Source organism: Chaetura pelagica, unplaced genomic scaffold (genome assembly GCF_000747805.2).
Source record: "Chaetura pelagica isolate M959 unplaced genomic scaffold, ChaPel_1.0 scaffold962, whole genome shotgun sequence".
Lineage (NCBI taxonomy): Eukaryota > Metazoa > Chordata > Aves > Apodiformes > Apodidae > Chaetura > Chaetura pelagica.
Genome location: NW_009952479.1, coordinates 720801 through 736572, shown reverse-complemented (window position 1 = coordinate 736572; position 15772 = coordinate 720801). Strand labels below are relative to the sequence as shown.

At 56.0% G+C, this 15772-nt stretch overlaps 1 protein-coding gene across 1 annotated transcript in view; it reads right to left on the bottom strand.

The window, feature by feature from the left end:
* Positions 1-15772, bottom strand: part of DNAH17 (dynein, axonemal, heavy chain 17) — a 32831-nt gene that overhangs the window by 11851 nt on the left and 5208 nt on the right. Inside the window, exons 16-54 of the mRNA XM_010008674.1 lie at positions 15633-15760; positions 15138-15281; positions 14812-14994; positions 14458-14712; positions 14199-14368; positions 13767-13989; positions 13571-13687; positions 13370-13456; positions 12970-13122; positions 12116-12364; positions 11774-11896; positions 11193-11540; positions 11024-11115; positions 10732-10858; positions 10396-10548; positions 9881-10006; positions 9679-9786; positions 9412-9543; positions 8980-9140; positions 8735-8891; positions 8245-8349; positions 7663-7820; positions 7047-7185; positions 6372-6599; positions 6111-6248; positions 5737-5869; positions 5363-5490; positions 5097-5245; positions 4703-4985; positions 4400-4573; positions 3526-3733; positions 3277-3442; positions 2756-2858; positions 2486-2633; positions 2031-2122; positions 1690-1851; positions 1400-1564; positions 1069-1260; positions 405-671 (exon numbers count right to left, since the gene is read on the bottom strand). Of these exons, the coding sequence (XP_010006976.1) occupies positions 405-671; positions 1069-1260; positions 1400-1564; positions 1690-1851; positions 2031-2122; positions 2486-2633; positions 2756-2858; positions 3277-3442; positions 3526-3733; positions 4400-4573; positions 4703-4985; positions 5097-5245; positions 5363-5490; positions 5737-5869; positions 6111-6248; positions 6372-6599; positions 7047-7185; positions 7663-7820; positions 8245-8349; positions 8735-8891; positions 8980-9140; positions 9412-9543; positions 9679-9786; positions 9881-10006; positions 10396-10548; positions 10732-10858; positions 11024-11115; positions 11193-11540; positions 11774-11896; positions 12116-12364; positions 12970-13122; positions 13370-13456; positions 13571-13687; positions 13767-13989; positions 14199-14368; positions 14458-14712; positions 14812-14994; positions 15138-15281; positions 15633-15760 (6374 nt within the window). The remainder of the gene's footprint in view (positions 1-404; positions 672-1068; positions 1261-1399; positions 1565-1689; positions 1852-2030; positions 2123-2485; positions 2634-2755; positions 2859-3276; positions 3443-3525; positions 3734-4399; positions 4574-4702; positions 4986-5096; positions 5246-5362; positions 5491-5736; positions 5870-6110; positions 6249-6371; positions 6600-7046; positions 7186-7662; positions 7821-8244; positions 8350-8734; positions 8892-8979; positions 9141-9411; positions 9544-9678; positions 9787-9880; positions 10007-10395; positions 10549-10731; positions 10859-11023; positions 11116-11192; positions 11541-11773; positions 11897-12115; positions 12365-12969; positions 13123-13369; positions 13457-13570; positions 13688-13766; positions 13990-14198; positions 14369-14457; positions 14713-14811; positions 14995-15137; positions 15282-15632; positions 15761-15772) is intronic.

The following is a 15772-nucleotide window of genomic DNA, read 5'->3' as shown; positions in this document are numbered from 1 at the left end:
TCTGAGAGCAGGACTTTGACTCCTGCCCAGTAACTCCCTTTCCCAGTAGGCAGGACATGGTCTGTGACTGTGCACCCTGTAGCTCTTGGTAGGGTCAGGGCTGGCACTGGATCATCCCCTTGGTGGCTGGGGCCAGTGGCTCAGCACAGTGCCCATGTTGGTGTCTCTGTGAGCACCCAGCCCAGCCTGGCCACAGCTTATGGCCGTGGATGCTGCCCACCCCACCTACCCAAGGGAGGTGAAGATCTGTGGCCCTAGGCTAAGGGTGCAGCCTTCACAAACGTCTGTCACCCAAACCCAGCACCAGGTAATGAAAACAGGGGGTCTGGTGTCCTGTCTGTAAATAAGTTTTGGATCAGGCAGGTCAGAAGCAGGGACCACCCCCCCTTCGGGGGAACACCCACCTTTAACTGACGCCTGACTTTTTCTATAAAGAATTTCCAGCAGTTTTCCCTTGTATCTTGCAATCCAAGGAACTTCACTTGGGGCCTCATGGCACTGATAATGTCTTCCAGCTCATCATCCTGAAAAAGCCCTGGTACTTCTCCAGACGCCAAGAAGTCATTGATCAGGACCAGGAATGATTCTTCAGCAACTTGGGAGTCTGTCATCAGGAACACAGTGGGGACGTTCTTCACGGCTGCCTTCATGTACTGGGAGGCAAGATCCAGCTGGGGCAGGAGAGAGGAACCATCAGCCCCCTGAGCTGTTCTCTGAAGTGACCCTTTCAGCACAGCCCAGTGCTCCTGGCTGCACCAGGAAGCCAGGAGGGTGTCCTTGGGGAGGAGCCTTTGGGAAGGAGCCAGTGCCAGCTGCTCTGCTTGGGGCCAGGGCTGCCTGCACTGAGCAGTGGCTGCCCATCCCTGGCCAGGGAGATGCTGTGGCCCCTTGGGGCATGACTCGTGGGTGTTCAGAAGCACCTTTGAGCGATCACACTGTGCTCAGACACAGTGACAGGAGCTGAGCAGAGCCCCACACGCCCACCCCCGACACCGGAATCACTGCAGGGCTTGGCATTGCTCTGCGTTGGCAGGATCCGTCCCGGGGCTGGAGGAGAGCAACTCTCACCTTCAGGTCTGGGATGCTGTAGCCTTTCCTCAGCGTAATCTGAAACACGGTCAGCCCACTGATGTATGCGGCCAGTCGCGCCAGGCTCTGCTTCCCGCTGCCGCCCACCCCCACCAGCAGCGCGTTGCCCTGGGGAGACTCCAAGATCCGATTAATTCTGCAAATATGAGACACTGCATCCTCAAAGAGCACCTGAGGAAAACAGGAGGGGAAGGTTTGATGTTCTGAACCACAGCAGGAAAAGCAGCAAGTGCCCCCTAATGTACAAACCCGAGCAGGAGCGATGCTGCCGCCGCGTCTCTGCGGTGCAGGCTCTGCCGCTCGCACTCACCAGGCTCATCGCTGCGTTCACCTCGTTGTAGCTCTCCAAGGCTTCCCCCAGCAGCTTGTTCAGAGCCGGCCAGCTCGGCACTGGCAGGTACTTGGGGTCTCCCATGCCCTCAGTGAAGTGGCAGAAGATGTTGGGCTTTGCAAACATCAGATCTTCACCAAGATCCTGGGAGAAATGAGGCAGATGTGGGGCTTGGCTGTGGCACCGCTGCCTGTGCCACCACCAAGCCTGTGCCACGGAGCTCAGCCTGGCAGGGCTGTGACACTCCTGCATTTTCCAGTCTAACTTACAGGAAAGAACTTTTTGCAGGTGTCCACCAGAATCTTCCCAAAGCTGTTCTGATCGTTTTCATCAACGAGCTTGTCTCCATACACCCTCTCAGCCTCATGGAGCCAGAGACGTACCAAGTCCACGGGACTTTTCAGGCAGTCAGGGGTGGAGAACAACAGGCCCTGGCAAACAAGGGAACCCCTTAGTCCACTGGGGTTTCTTTTAGTCCTGCCCAGAGCTGAGGGTAAAGGTGGCTTTGGAAAAGGGTCATGGTACTTTTCAGAGACATGGTGCATGTCAAGGATGAATGATGAAGGAGGGAGTAATGAGGATGTTTTAGAGAATACAGCCCTCCCACTACCTGGAATATGTTGGAGAGGTCCCGGAGATTGAAGAGGTAGTGGAACTTGATGGCTGTTGGCAAGAAGGTGGAGGCGACCTTCTGGTGGAGGGCTGTGGGCAGGAACAGGGGGTGAGCAGGCAGGCAGGTGCCGGAGAACAGAGCAGCCTCTGGCAGGATCCCTGTGCTGGGCTCACTCTGCCCTCCCTGACACTCGGTGGGTGGGATGGGGCTGAGGTTATAGTTGGACCATTTCTAGGATGTGCTGCTGCGTTTGAATATGAATAAAAGGAGGGACAGTGGTGTCATTTGCATGGTGCCATGAGTGGCAGTGCAGGGCTCCCGGGCGCTGCCTGGCAGTGGTGCCAGTTGGGATCCCAGTGCCAGTTGGGGTCCCAGTGCCAGCTGGGGTCCCAGTGCCGGGAACCAACGCCTCTGCACGCTGCCTGCCCACCCCCCTCATGGCAGGGGCTCACCCAGCGCGGCTGCGACCACCTGGGGCTGCAACTTCTGGACAGCCACTGACATCTTCTGCAGGTCCAGGTGCTGCTCTAGGATGGTGCTGTACACCATCAGCAGGGCCTCCTTGCCTGGGAAGCTCATGGCAAACACGCAGAAATGGCGCTGCAGAAAGGGGCAAAAATTCAGGCTTTTCCCTGGCACCACGAGGTCCCCCAGCACATCCCACCCTGTTCCAGGCTCCTGTCCCAGGAGTGTGAACCCTCTGGGACACAACCGCTGTGTACCTGCAGCCTGGAGTCGATGGTGAAGGACCCTGCAGTTGGGTTCATGCAGGCCACGTACTGGCAGTTATGAATGTCCTTCAGGGTCAGTTTCTTCCTGTCATACCTGCACAGGGACAAGCACCGTGGCACATTCCCCAGGCACAGGATGCTTCAGTCAGACTCTTCCCCATGGAATTTCGTCAGCAAGGGACATGGGAGTGGGGATTACTATTTCTTGGTGCTTGGCAGAGCCTTGCACTGCTCTTGGTGATGCTGTGTGGGTCTTTTCCAGACCTGGATCCAAACACTCCACAGCAGCCAGTACCTGTCACTTCTTCGCCCCTGGACCTCCCAACTGGTGCTGGCAGCAGGGCTGTTTGCTTTGGACCAGGTTTGGAGTCACCAGCAGAGGGTTTTCCCATTCCTCTGCCAAAGCCTTCCCTGGGAATGTGTGGAGCTCCATGGGAATGGCAGAGGTGCCAGCATGGCAGAGGCAGAGGGTCACCAAGCCCTTGCAGTGAGGACACTGGCCAGACACCTACCAGTGCCCGTGGTCCATGTGCTGCCGGATGAGCGTGTGTGGTGCCACGGTGCCGTACTTGTCCACCTGTGGCATGTTCATGTCATCGATGAAGTAGATGAGCTTCTTGGTCCCAGGTGGGCCATAGTTCCTCCCCGATTTCTTCTCCAGGGGCTTCTCAAGGACAGCTGGAACAAGAGGAGTGGGTGGGTGGTGGGGCAGTGCTGGGGGGCCACAGGCACAGCCTGGCTGTGTCTGGGGCCAGCCTTACCCTGCAGCATGGCCGAGGTGGTGTAGAAGTTAAAGGGCACGAACTGCAGGAGGTATTCATCCGTGCTGAGCCCTTCCAGCTTGTCCCTCATCAGGATAGATTTCCCAGTCCCTGCATTCCCCACCAGCATCACTGGCCTCTTCTTCTCCATCAGCAGGTCCATGAAGTAGCGAATGCGAATGGTCTCTGTTGTGTGCACCATGGAGGCCTGGAAACCAGCACAGTCAGTCCTGGGGCTCGGCCCTCGCTGCTGGAGCTGGTGTTTGCAGGCAGAGGCCGGATCTCCCGGCAGAGCAGCAGGCAGTGTCCCCAGTGCCAGCTGCTCTAAGGGACCATGCTCTCTTGCCATACAAACCTCGTCCCTTTCTAAAGCAAGAGATCTCAGGTATTAGAGACTAAAGACTTTCTGACCAAAAATAGGAGCTGTCAGAAAAGTGACTAATTAAAACAGAATGACACAGCGCAGCTCCTGACCCTGTCCCTGGTGTCTTTGTTTGACCAATGCACTGACCAAATTCAACCTCTCCCTTGCCCCAACATTTTGGACACAACTCCCTTCCCTCAGGAGAGCATCTCAAGACAAACAAATACAGGTTTAAAGTACATTTTTGCATTCAGACAATAGTTGTGTCATGAGAATCTATGAAGACACAGGTTAAGCTGACATGACAAAAGCAGCGTTGCACCTTGCAGCCCTGGCTGAGGTTTCTGGGGGGTCAGGCAGGACCACGGGGTTTGCCAGGTGCCACCAGGCTGCACAGAGCCCACCCAGACCCCTGCACTGCTCTTGGCACTGGGGCTTACCCAGCATCCCTGGGGGAGGACCATGGGGTAATAACACGAGACATAAATACAGAGAGCTTGTGGAAAATACCTGTAAAGGGACTTCAGGATCAAGTTCGAATTTTGGCACTTTTTCAGTCCAAGGCATGAATTTCTTTGTTTCTGACTCAATGTAATAGTCAAAAACTGTCCCCTGAGCAGGAAACTTAATGGTTTTAAATTCGCTCAACCACCACTTGCTGAACTCCAGGCGATAATCCACGAGCTGGGAGGAACCAAACAGAGAAAAAACTCAGAAGCTGACCAACGTGTTTTCAGCAGGGCAGGAGCTGGGCAGGAGCTGTGGCAGCAGGAGGTGTGGGCAGATGCTGGGTGGTGGGTCCTGCAGCTGTACCTGGTCCTGGAACATGGCCCCGCCAAAGGCCCAGACACAGGCGAAGACGAAGTAGAGCTCATAGAGCTCCCGGGGTGAGTCCGGCGGGGTGTTCTGCGGCGTCAGGAGGCACTCCAGCAGGTACAGCACTGTCTGGATCACTGTCACCTCGGGGACTGGCGTGATCTTCTTGAATCCAGACCTGGCCTTCTCTAGGGACATTGGCAGGTACTTGTCAAACAGGATCATCAAATGGGCTTTCTCAGAAGCCACTGTCCTCCTCTCAATCCAGCTGGTCACAATGCTGCAGGAGGGATGGGCAGGACTGTGGGTGAGCATGTGGGGGGCCAGCACCTGTCCCATCCTGTCCTGTCCTATCCCACACTACCCAACCCATCTCCTTCCCCAGGCTCACGGGTTCCAGCCCAGGTCTGCGGGGTTGATGTAGAGGATTCCTGCCCGGGACACGGTGGCCGGCGTGGCGGTCCGCAGGTGGCTGATCTCAAAGAGGAGCCTCATGGTGGGGTTGAGGGGGATGCGCTCGTTGCTGGCCAAGGTGAGCACCTGGGGGAAGTGGCCCATCACTGGGGAATGCCCTGGTCTTGGGGCCCAGGCATGAGCACAAGCTGATCACCCCAAACTAATGAGCAAGCAAAACTCTTGGGGTGTGATGACACCAACCTTATTGTCATCCATGACTGTGTTCAGGGATTCAATCCACATGGGGTCAATGTCTCCATCAAGGATGATCCACTTAGGCCCCTTGTGAGTGATGTTGGCCAGGTCACGCATTGCTGTAGAAAACAGACCTGCCCCATAGAGAGACACATGGGTTTGTCCTTGCTACTCATGGCACATTTACTGAGGGATATGTGGGACTGGGTGCTTTCCTGAAAAAACGTTCCTCCTCTCTCATACTCTGGTAAAAAGCCCCAAGGAAAGGTCTTCCCATTCCACCACCACATCACAAAGTGTTTAACATTCACATTTTATGAGGGTATTTGCAGGATGGTTTGTGCCATGGGGTGAGCGTGGCACAGGGGCTGGTGTCTCACCGTCCTTCCACTCTCGTGTGGATGGATGAATAACTCCAAACAGCTCATCGCAGGTCACAGCCTTTGGGTCGAGGTCCACGGTGACTGGCTTCCTCTTCAAGTTCTTGTATGTCTTGTTGAGTGACCTCAGCACCTGTGGAGAGGGGAACGGAGCAGCTGTGGCCATCACCCCCACGAGGGCTCCTGCAGCCTTTGGCAGCTCATCCTGTGGCCGCAGGCACCACGTGGGCTGTGCCACCATCCCCTGCTCACTGCCAGTGCAGCCAGTTGAGGCCAGTGGCAGCATCCTCACTGAGAGTCTGGGGGAGGCCATGGGATGCTTTTGGCTGGGGGCAGGAGGGAACCCATGCCCTTGGGGACGATTTGGCCACTACCTGGGACTTGCCACAGCCGGCATTGCCGACGACAAAGACGGAGTGTCTAACTTGCAGCAGCTCCTCCAGCTGCACCACCTTCAGCACAAAGCTCTCCTCTGCCTGCAGCTTCAGCTCCAGCACCGATTGCTGAATGACCTGGGAGAGGAACAGCTGCTGAGCTGGGCAGCCAACATGGCCTCACCCAGACCCCAGGGGTGTCAAATGGACCCTGCCAGGACTGGGATGTCACCAGCACTGGCACTGCGCCTGGGCTCACACCTTCTCAAAGCTGAGGTCCCTCTTCCTGGGGACATTCAGGGCAGGGAACAGGTCTCCAATCAGCCCCATGAAGACAGGCATGTCGTCTGTCACAATCTTGGGGATGTTGAAGTCTCGTAAAGCTCTCATCAGAATTTGGTCCTCAGCACGACCAGGGTCCCCTCTCTTCAAGGAGCCAGCTACCACCAGCACGGACTTGATAGCCCGCAGACCCCAGTCATAGTGGTCCTGCCAACAGCAAAGTATTACAGTTCCACTTAGATGGGGGAGAACAGCTATTAACAACACTGCAGAGGAAGATCCTGTCCATGGCCCCACACCCAGGGTCTCCACACAGTGCCCCACACATGAGCACATGGACAGGATGAGTCCACATCAGCCGTGGGGTGAAGGGCAGGCCCCTGGCTGCCTTCCAGCTGCTTCTTCTGAGAGGAGTGATAGCTGGATGCTCCCATTTTAACTGGCTCTATTCTATTCTATTTTTGGACTTCTTGATTTTTTTTCCAGAAGGCAGAATTATGCTGTATGATGCACCACCATGGAAGGGGAATTTGTCTAGCAATAGCCCTGAACTACACAGCAGGCCAGGCAGCATGTTTCCTGCTGCAGTCCCTCCTGTTTGAAATCCAAATGAACTCTTTCATCCCAAAGGACGATGCAATATTGTTAAATCACCTGTTTAGACAGCAGCTCTTTGCAGAGTGTGTACAAAGTAATGAATTTTTTTGCTAGAAGCTTAGCATCAAGAAAACCTTCTGCAACAAGCATGATTTCACAGATCAGTTCAAAATCGGGGACCACCATGGCACAGGGTCTGCAGAAAAGCAGTGACAGGTTAGCAGGCCATGCACAGACACACCCCTCAGCCCCCTGCAGTCAGCAAGAATTCCCACCTGGCTTTCCACTATAAATCCTTCCCTGCTGCTGTGAGGATTCCTCCCAGAATAGAGATCCCACAGCACCCCTGGGCCACCCCTTCTGGTGCTTCAATGCCTTTATTTTTTCTTATTCTCAATTGGATTTTGGCCAAAGGTGACAACTGGACACACCCAGCATCCCCTTCTGCAGGCAGAGCAGCCCAGCTCTACCAGCTTCTGACCACCACCAGGGTTTTGTGCAGGACTCTCCTGGGCTTCCAAGGTCTCCTTGACACAAGGGCCACCAGTACACATAAATACCCTTGTTCACAGGAGCAAAGGCTTCAGTCAGGTTATGCATGTAGCACAGGAGCCCCACTGCAGGGTAAATGCTGCCATGGCTTCAGCTCCTCCCAACCCCTGCCCGTGGGTACCTGAACAGAGCTTTCAGGTTTTCTGGCAGTTCTGTCCGCCCGGCGTAGCCCGGGTTCATGGTGATGAACAGCCCAACTGACCGGACCAGAGAGATGGTCTCTCCGAGGAAGTTAAATTTCTTCTTCTTGGCACGAATGGCATCTTGAATACTTTTCACCTGGGGAAGCAGAGGTGTGGGTGCTGGCAGCCCTGTGGCCCCTGCCCATGCCCCTGGTTGCCCTCACCGCCCGCCTGCGGAAAGTGATCCAGGAGGGCTGGCTGTGCCGTCGGCAGCACTGGGAATCAGGGCAGCTTGTCAAAGCCACGGCAGTGCAGTATCCCTGGGCTCAGCACACATGGCCTGAAATCAGCACCTTCCCAGGTACCGTGATGGGTGGTGGCAGAGCCAGTGTGGGGGGAGGACAGGGCACTGGGATGGGACACAGCTGGGCTGCAGGAGCTTAAACATGCCCAAAGCCTCATACTGCTGTGCTTCCCCTCCACTGGCCTCCCAAAATGACAGTGGAAATAGCTGCAAAGCATGCCTTTGCAAGTCAGGTTTCATGGAGACGAGGTGCCCGACGGCTGCTGTCTGCACCCACCTGCACCGCGATCACGGACAGCACCTCTACTGCGATGCGATTGAACTCGTCAAAACAGCCCCAGGCGCCCGTCTGAGCCAGGCCCTTGTAGATATTGCCACAGGACTGGAGAGAAAGTGCCAGAGATGGGCTTCAGACATGGAGCTTTGACACAGAGGTTGCAGTGTGGGGATTTGAAAGTCCAAGTGCTGGAGTTGCTCTTGCTTTTATGGCTTGGGAAATGCCTCACAGGGTTAAGCCCCCTGGGATCCTCCAGGATTCCAGGGACCTGAGCTGGCTGGAGCTGTGGTGTGAGTGAGCAGTGTGGGATGGCACCAGCAGCCAGACCTACGGGTTTCTCTCCAGCTGTGGAGCTGGAGAAGGAAGTGCAGCTCCAGGGCATTGGTGCTGGACACTGCTGCAGAGCCTGCCACAGGCCTGCCCCCTGAAAGATGGTCCCCTTGTCCTGGCAGACACTCCACAGCACTTGCTTCAGCACCCTGTTCCTTACCTTATAGTCCATCTGCTCAGAGCAGTTGAAGACATAGACCATTATGCCCACTGCCCGGCCCAGGTCCTTGGTGGTCTCTGTCTTCCCGGTGCCTGCGGGGCCAGCGGGGGCCCCCCCCATGTTGAGGTGGAGGGATTGTGTCAGGGTGATGTAGCACCTGCGGGAGGGTGGGCAGGGCTGAGTGGGGCCGGAGCGGCCGCAGTGCCCACCATGGCACTGGCAGGGGGAGCTGCGGGGGGCCCTACCGGTCCGTCAGGGGGGTGATGACCAGCCGGGGGGTGTTCCCCAGGTACTCGTACGAGTACCGGAGCTGCGCGTCGCAGATGTTGGCGTAGCAGTGCTTGTGCCTTTCGTCCCAGCGGTGCCGCAGCTGGGACTGCCAGGTGAAGGCCTGGGCGTTCTCCACCTGGGGGCAGCGGCTGCGGTGGGACCAGCCCTGCACCGGGACCTGCTCCCACCTCTGCAAAACCCTCCTGGAGCTGGCTTTGCACGAGACCCTGCCCGGTCTCATCTGACTCCACCCACACCATCACCTCCCCAGTCCCCCTAACACTCCACATGTGGCTTCCTCACAAAATTGGGATAGTTACATTTTTGAAAGTAATAAAGGAACAGGAAATCTTTTCTCAGAAGTGTCTAGAAACAAAGCAGTAAAAATATCCTCTTGTAACAAATACCTTTGCTAGGATCATTTTGGCCACAACGTCCCTGGCATGGACATCAATGGTACAGATTGTCATGATCTTCATCCTGTCTCCCGGAGTGAGGGTCCCAATGAGCAGTGAAATTAATGCATTTAGCTGATTAATCTGAGGAAGGAAAGAAGGGATGAACAGAAAAATGACACCATGCTTGTGACCTCCTGGTGACCCCTGGGACCCGACCTCGCCTCTTGGGAGCAGAGGCTGCAGCACAGCTCCAGGTTAGGTCCCAGGGATGCCAACCTGCTTTTTGTTGTAATCCTTCATTGCATTCTCGTAGCCTTCCTCCAGCCTCGAGAAGGCAATGCCAACTTCTGTGGTCCACCAGATCTGGGAGCACGTCAGAGCCACCTGCAGCAACCCCCCAGGGACAAAACACAGCCATAAAGGGAAAAGTCCTGTCCCTGCCAGGACTCAGGTGTCTCTGCCCCCTGGCAGCTCCCACCTGTGCCGGGTAGTCGAACACCCACTGCTCCCGTGGCTTCTCCTCATAGGTGACCATGGCCTCGGGGATGAGGTGCCGCAGGGTGGAGCGCATGCTGGCCAGCACTCTGTTCAGCCAAACCTCGACCTGGAGGGTCACATCCAGCTCACCCTGAGCTCCCACCCAGCTCCCAGCCCGTGTTCCCACTGCTCCCTGAACCTTGGAACAAGTTACAGGGAAGACCCCAGCACAGGATCTGCGGGGCATGTCCCGTGGCAGCCCATGGAGTGGGGACAGAGGGTGAACAACAGAGACAGGACAACCAGGCTGCAGCTGCTCAAGGGGCTGTGAGAGGGCTTGGGTTTGTGACTTTGGTCTTGCTGCAGCAATGTCTACTCCTGTAATTCCATTTCTGGGGTATTTGGCTGAAAGGCTTCATGGTTGCTTTTTAAAGACACTGACAGTGCACACCAAGCAGAAGGCTCGTCCCTGTCCCCAACCCACCCACCCTGGCAGCTCCATGGAGCTGGGCTGACCTGGCCAGACAAGTCACAGTCTGCTTTCAGGGGAACATACTCCTCATCGTTACTGTACATCCCCTGGGCAACCTTCAGGGGCTTTTTGTCTGAACTTGTCTTGAATTTCAGCTTAGCCAGACTGTCGAACAGCTTTGGCAGATGACGGGACACCTGAAAAAAGCACCAGGGTAGAGGTCAGGGATCCATGTGCCCTGCAGGGGTGCAATCACTGGTGAGGGGGCACCAGGGACCTTGTTCTGTCTGTTACAGTGAAAAAATACTTCAAAACTGCTCTAACAAGTTACCACACAGAAGGTGCAAGACTTGACTCAATGCTCTACTCTCAACCCATACCTCAACGGGCACGTTCCCATTTGATAAAATATCAAGCAAGTCTGCAGATGAAACAAAGTAGAATCTGGGAAAAGCCAGTCTTTTGGTCTCGAGGTATTCAGCCAAAGCCTTCTCACAGACTGCCAATCTAACAGAGAACAAAAGAGAGAACCCGCTATTAAACCCCTATCTTAACAGTTTTTACTTTTCACACACTCACTGCCACCTTGAGGCAGGTGCCCCTCTGGAGAAATCAAACCCTCTGGCCCCAGGGCAGCTGGAGGAGGTTCCTCCTTAAGGGCTCCAGCCTCACCTGCTCTGCAGAGCTTCCAGCTTTTTGTAGAGACCAGGCTTGTTCGTAGCTTCAATCACATTGGGAGTCGTTACTGCATCGGCCATTAATTCCTGCAAGAGGAAAAATGCTTAAGCTCTACCTGAGCCAGCAAAGAGCTCCTGGGGCCTGGGGGGGTTGGGCTTCGCACTTTGAAGTCTTGATCGATAGTATCAAAATTCTTTGAGTCCTCTGGCAGTTGCTTGCGGATGTCTTCAGAGCCAATGAAGATGCTTTCCAGGTGACTCCACGTCCTTTGCACCTCAAACCAGATGCCGATAACCGAGTCGGTAGTTGACAGCTTCTGCTGCCAGCTCAACACCTCCTGAAGGAAGAAGGACAGGTACTTGGAGGTCATCAGGTTCTGCAGCTGCACTTGGTTGTCCTCCAGTGTCTCAATTAGTGTCTCGTCCATCTTGAGCAGCAGGATTCCAGTCCTGGCGTGGGTCTCGTGCTCGAACTCCATGGTTGCCCAGGTGGTGTCCAGGGTGTTCAGCACCTGTAGATGGGGCATGAGAAGTGATCTGGACTCTGCGGTGCCAAGTTCCAGGCTCCATGGAAAGGCAGGACAGCAAGAGGAACACCTGCTCTGGGGCACGAGCTCAGGGGGGCTGTGCTGCCTGTGGGCTCCTGCCTCCAGGGGCAGGAACACAAGCACTGACAGCCACAGAGCTGGAGCCTTGTTGGAGCAGGACTCTCAGCAAAGCAGGGTAGGAACTGAGCCCCACTCACCTTCTCCATCCCCAGTTCTTTCATGGCTTTGTCCACAATGTCATGAACCTCATCCTCAAAGTTGTGCAGGTTCAGCTGCAGCAGATCTGCAAGGGTTGTGTCCTCGGACATGGTGAAGTTCACCTGGAGCACAAACCATCACCATCAGGACAGGGACTCCCCTCTGTGGAGAGGCAGTCCAGTGACTGGCCCAAACGAGCCCATTAACACCCATGATTAAAGGCCCTACACAAATATTTGCATATTGACAGCTTTTAAAACAGATTGCATGATAGATGCAAATCTCAGGAGCCTCCTGGGCCAGGAGTTGGAGCCAGGGAAGAGTAGGAGGGCAGGGAGCACCTTGGTTGCCTGCATGAGCTCCTGCCAGTGCCGTTCCCTGACGGCCGGGTTCTGCAGCTCGTTCACAGCGCGCAGGGATGTGATCATGTTCTTCATGCTGCTGTCCAGCCCTGAGAATGCGTCCCAGCTTCTTGTCTCCTTATCCAAGCCCCAGATGTCTTTAACAAGTTTCTTACAATCGATATCCATCTGCTCGACGTTGATATCCTTCCACCTGGTGGTTTTCCAGTCATCAATGGTTGTGTTAACCTGAATTGGGGAACATATTTTCAGTCAGCAGCAGCATTACTGCTCAGGGTAAAGAACAGCATCCCCAGCACCTCACACCCCGTGCATCTGCTGTGCCTCCCACACATGCACACCTGTTGCATCCAAGTGTTACTGCTTATAACTGCTGGTCTTACAATGGAGGTGTTTTTCATACCCTACTTCTGTACCAAAGTTAGAGGAGTATTGGTAAAGATGTTGCTTTAATATATATATATAAAATATATATAAAAGCAGGCCTGCTCTACCACTGTGAAGACTGTCCTGTGTCTCATCCCACCCCTCATGGCAACGAGACTCCCAGGGGAGCTACAACAGCTCTGCATCTTTCTCTGGCAGTGTCCAGCTGGTGCTGGGTGCCCATGTGAAGGGCCTGTGCCAGGTGCCCAGAGGCCGGCACCGAGCCCAGGGCTCTGGTCACTGCTCTCAACTGCAGATGGGACCAGCAGCCACCCTCTGCAGCCCCCAGGCAGCTCATCACAGCCTCAGGAGCTCCAACACTGGGAGGACCAGCCCAGCACACCCCAGAGCCCGTGGTGCACATCCTGGTGCTCCTGCCTCCTCCTGCCCTCCCTGTTGGCACATACCAGGATGATCATGTCCCAGAGGGCCTTCAGGAGGCGCACCTCCCTGTGGCAGGCTTTGAGCTGCGTGTATTCGGGGACCGACACCTCGAACAGCGCAGCTGACCTGGACAGGGTGCCCATCTCACTCTCCATGGCAGCGATGCCCTTCTGTTGCTGGCCGGAGAAAAAGAAAAGGTCTCAGAAGGGGACAGTGTCTCAGGGACATGTCTCCTACCCCAGTGATGGATCCATCCCTGCTGCAGTGCTGTGAGGATAGGAGAGTTGCAGGTCCAGACCCTCCCTGTCAGGCTTGGAGCTGCAGTGGCTGCCCCTGTCCAGTCCCCTGTGCAGCAGTGCCCCTGAGGCCAGGGGTGACTGGACAGTGGGGACAGTGGAGCACTGGTGTCCTCCCGTTCCTTACCTTGTTCAAGGACTTGTAGGGAGTTTGGTCACTATAGGAAAAAGGGGCTTTTTTCCGGAACTGCTCCCGAAAGGTGTGCTGCCGGATCTGTGCGGGAGGGCAGGCTCAGGAGGGCAGCCGAGAGGGCAGTGGGGTCTTCCTGAAGCCACCAGGAAGCTGCTGGCCCACAGCCATCCTGTCCCCAGGTCCCAGGGAAGCTACCTCAAGGTCCTGGCACTTCTGGTTGATGACGTTGACCTCGATGGCTTGCAGGGGTGCCACCATCTGCCTGGCACGCCGGGAGAGCTTCTTGGTGCCATCCCAGTGCTCAGGGAGCTCCTGCAGCAAACAGCACATGGCATCAGCTGCCTGGCCCCAGAGACCCTGTGCCCAGTCACCTGCACCCCAAGCAGCTCACCTGGAGCTGCTGGTGGATCTCCTCTGGCATGTCCTCTCCATAAGTGCTGAGCAGGGCAATCGTCTCCTTCAGGGGCTCAAACATGGTGTCAGTTGTCGCTTTCCTCTCCTTGACCTGCACCAGGTAGCCTATCACTTCCACCAGCCCGTCGTAGTCTCCCTCCTCCAGTGATTTACTCAAGCTGGCATTTGCCTCTTGGATGAAATTCTTCAGTTCCTGAAGGCTGGGAAGAAAGCAACAGCACTCGCCGGGCATCCCTGGCCGGGCTCACACCCCGTGCTCACCTGGGGCTCATTCCAGGCTGGCTCTGCTGGGCACAGCTCCCCAGGACACCCTGCTGCAGGGGTCCCGAGCAGCTTCCCCCGCACCCCAGGACAGCTCCACCCTGGTGTGCTGCGGTGCCACCGGCGTGTTCCCACACCAGGCTCCTACCTGGTGGTGACGTGGTTGGCCACGTGCTGGCGCAGCACCAGGCCCCGCTGCTCGATGGCAGCCAGCCGCGCCTGCTTGAAGGGGCGGCAGTCGCTCTGCAGCCACCCATCAAACACCTCGATGTTGGCAAACCCCAACACCTCCTTGCGCAGCTCCTCACACATGTCGATCTGGGGGGGGGCAGCTGGTCACAGCCTGCAGCCAGAACCTCCCAAGGCACCCCAGGTTCTCCTGGGCATCCCCAGCACCTGCCCCATACCTCCTCCTGAAAGACCTGAAGAGATGGCATCCCAGGGGCCAGGGGCTCCCCTGGAGGTGGCTCCAGCTCCTCGGGGCTGGATTCACTGCCCAAGGTGAGGACTTGCTGCAGGAACTCCTGGGGGTCCTGCAGCCACAGGTCAGCTTGGTCCTCAAAGCTGGCACTGAACTCACTGCCTTTTGCCATGGCATTGACCACCAGTGACACCACCTCCTCCCGCATCCTGCTCAGGTCCTTGTGGTCCTCCAGGGCGATCTGAAGGGACAGGTCAAGCTTGTGGGAACTGGCTAGGGAGACCAGGCATCCTTGCCCATCTCCAGCTGAGCAGGGAGCTGCCAGCAGCCACAGACCAACCTTGTAGCTGAGTTTCCCCTCCAGCAGCCGAGGCACACATGCCGCAGCCCCAAAGATATCCTGAAGCAAGCTCTCCATCAGCTTCAAGAAGCTGTCATCATCTGTCACCTCCAGTGAGGGCCGGAACTGCACTCTACCATCATGCAGCCCCATGTGCACCTCGAACAACGGGGCTAAAGTGTTCTGAAATAGGTCAGTGCCCCATGTGGGTCTCTACATCCTGCATCCCCCCAGTCCCCAGCCTCCCATGCTTCTCTGGCACTCAGGTGTGCCAGGAAGCACTGAGATGGGCACATTCGGCCACGAAACACCAAACGTGGACCTACCTCAGGGTCCATGTTGGTGAGCAGCAGCTTCAGAGATATTTGGATGAGATTGAAGAATCTATCCATCACAATTCCATCTAAGTATCCCACATAATCCAGCCACGTCTGTGATGATGTATCAGCCTTAAACAGATCAGCGTTCTCCTGCAAGCAGAAGAAATCTCAACTAATAGCTGTCAATAAACATCCAAACGTACCAGCTCCTAGCACTGAGTCCCTGCTTGTGGCCCCTGTGGGTTTGTCCTGCCTGGCGGTCTCTCAGACCCCAAATTCTTCCCTTTTCCCAGCTGAATGACAGCAGAAGCTGCAGCTGAAGCCTCCCCTGGGAGGATAACAGGTTTCTAGGGTTGGTTTATATGCACCTTCCTTGGAGCCTCATTGTAGCAGAGGCCAGCAGGGCGAGGTTAGCAAGGGGACAGCTCAGGACTCGGGGCAGGGCCAGACACCATCCCTGATAATTCAGCTGCGACTGGAGCATCCCGGGACATGCCTCACCTCCACCATGTTGTGGATCTTTACACCTGTGTCCCTGATGGCAGAGTAGCGCTTGTCTAAGGTGTTTGCTTTCTTGTCCAGGTCCAGGAGCGCTGTCTCCTTCTTGTCCTTCCTTTCAAATATGGGAGCTGCTGAGCATT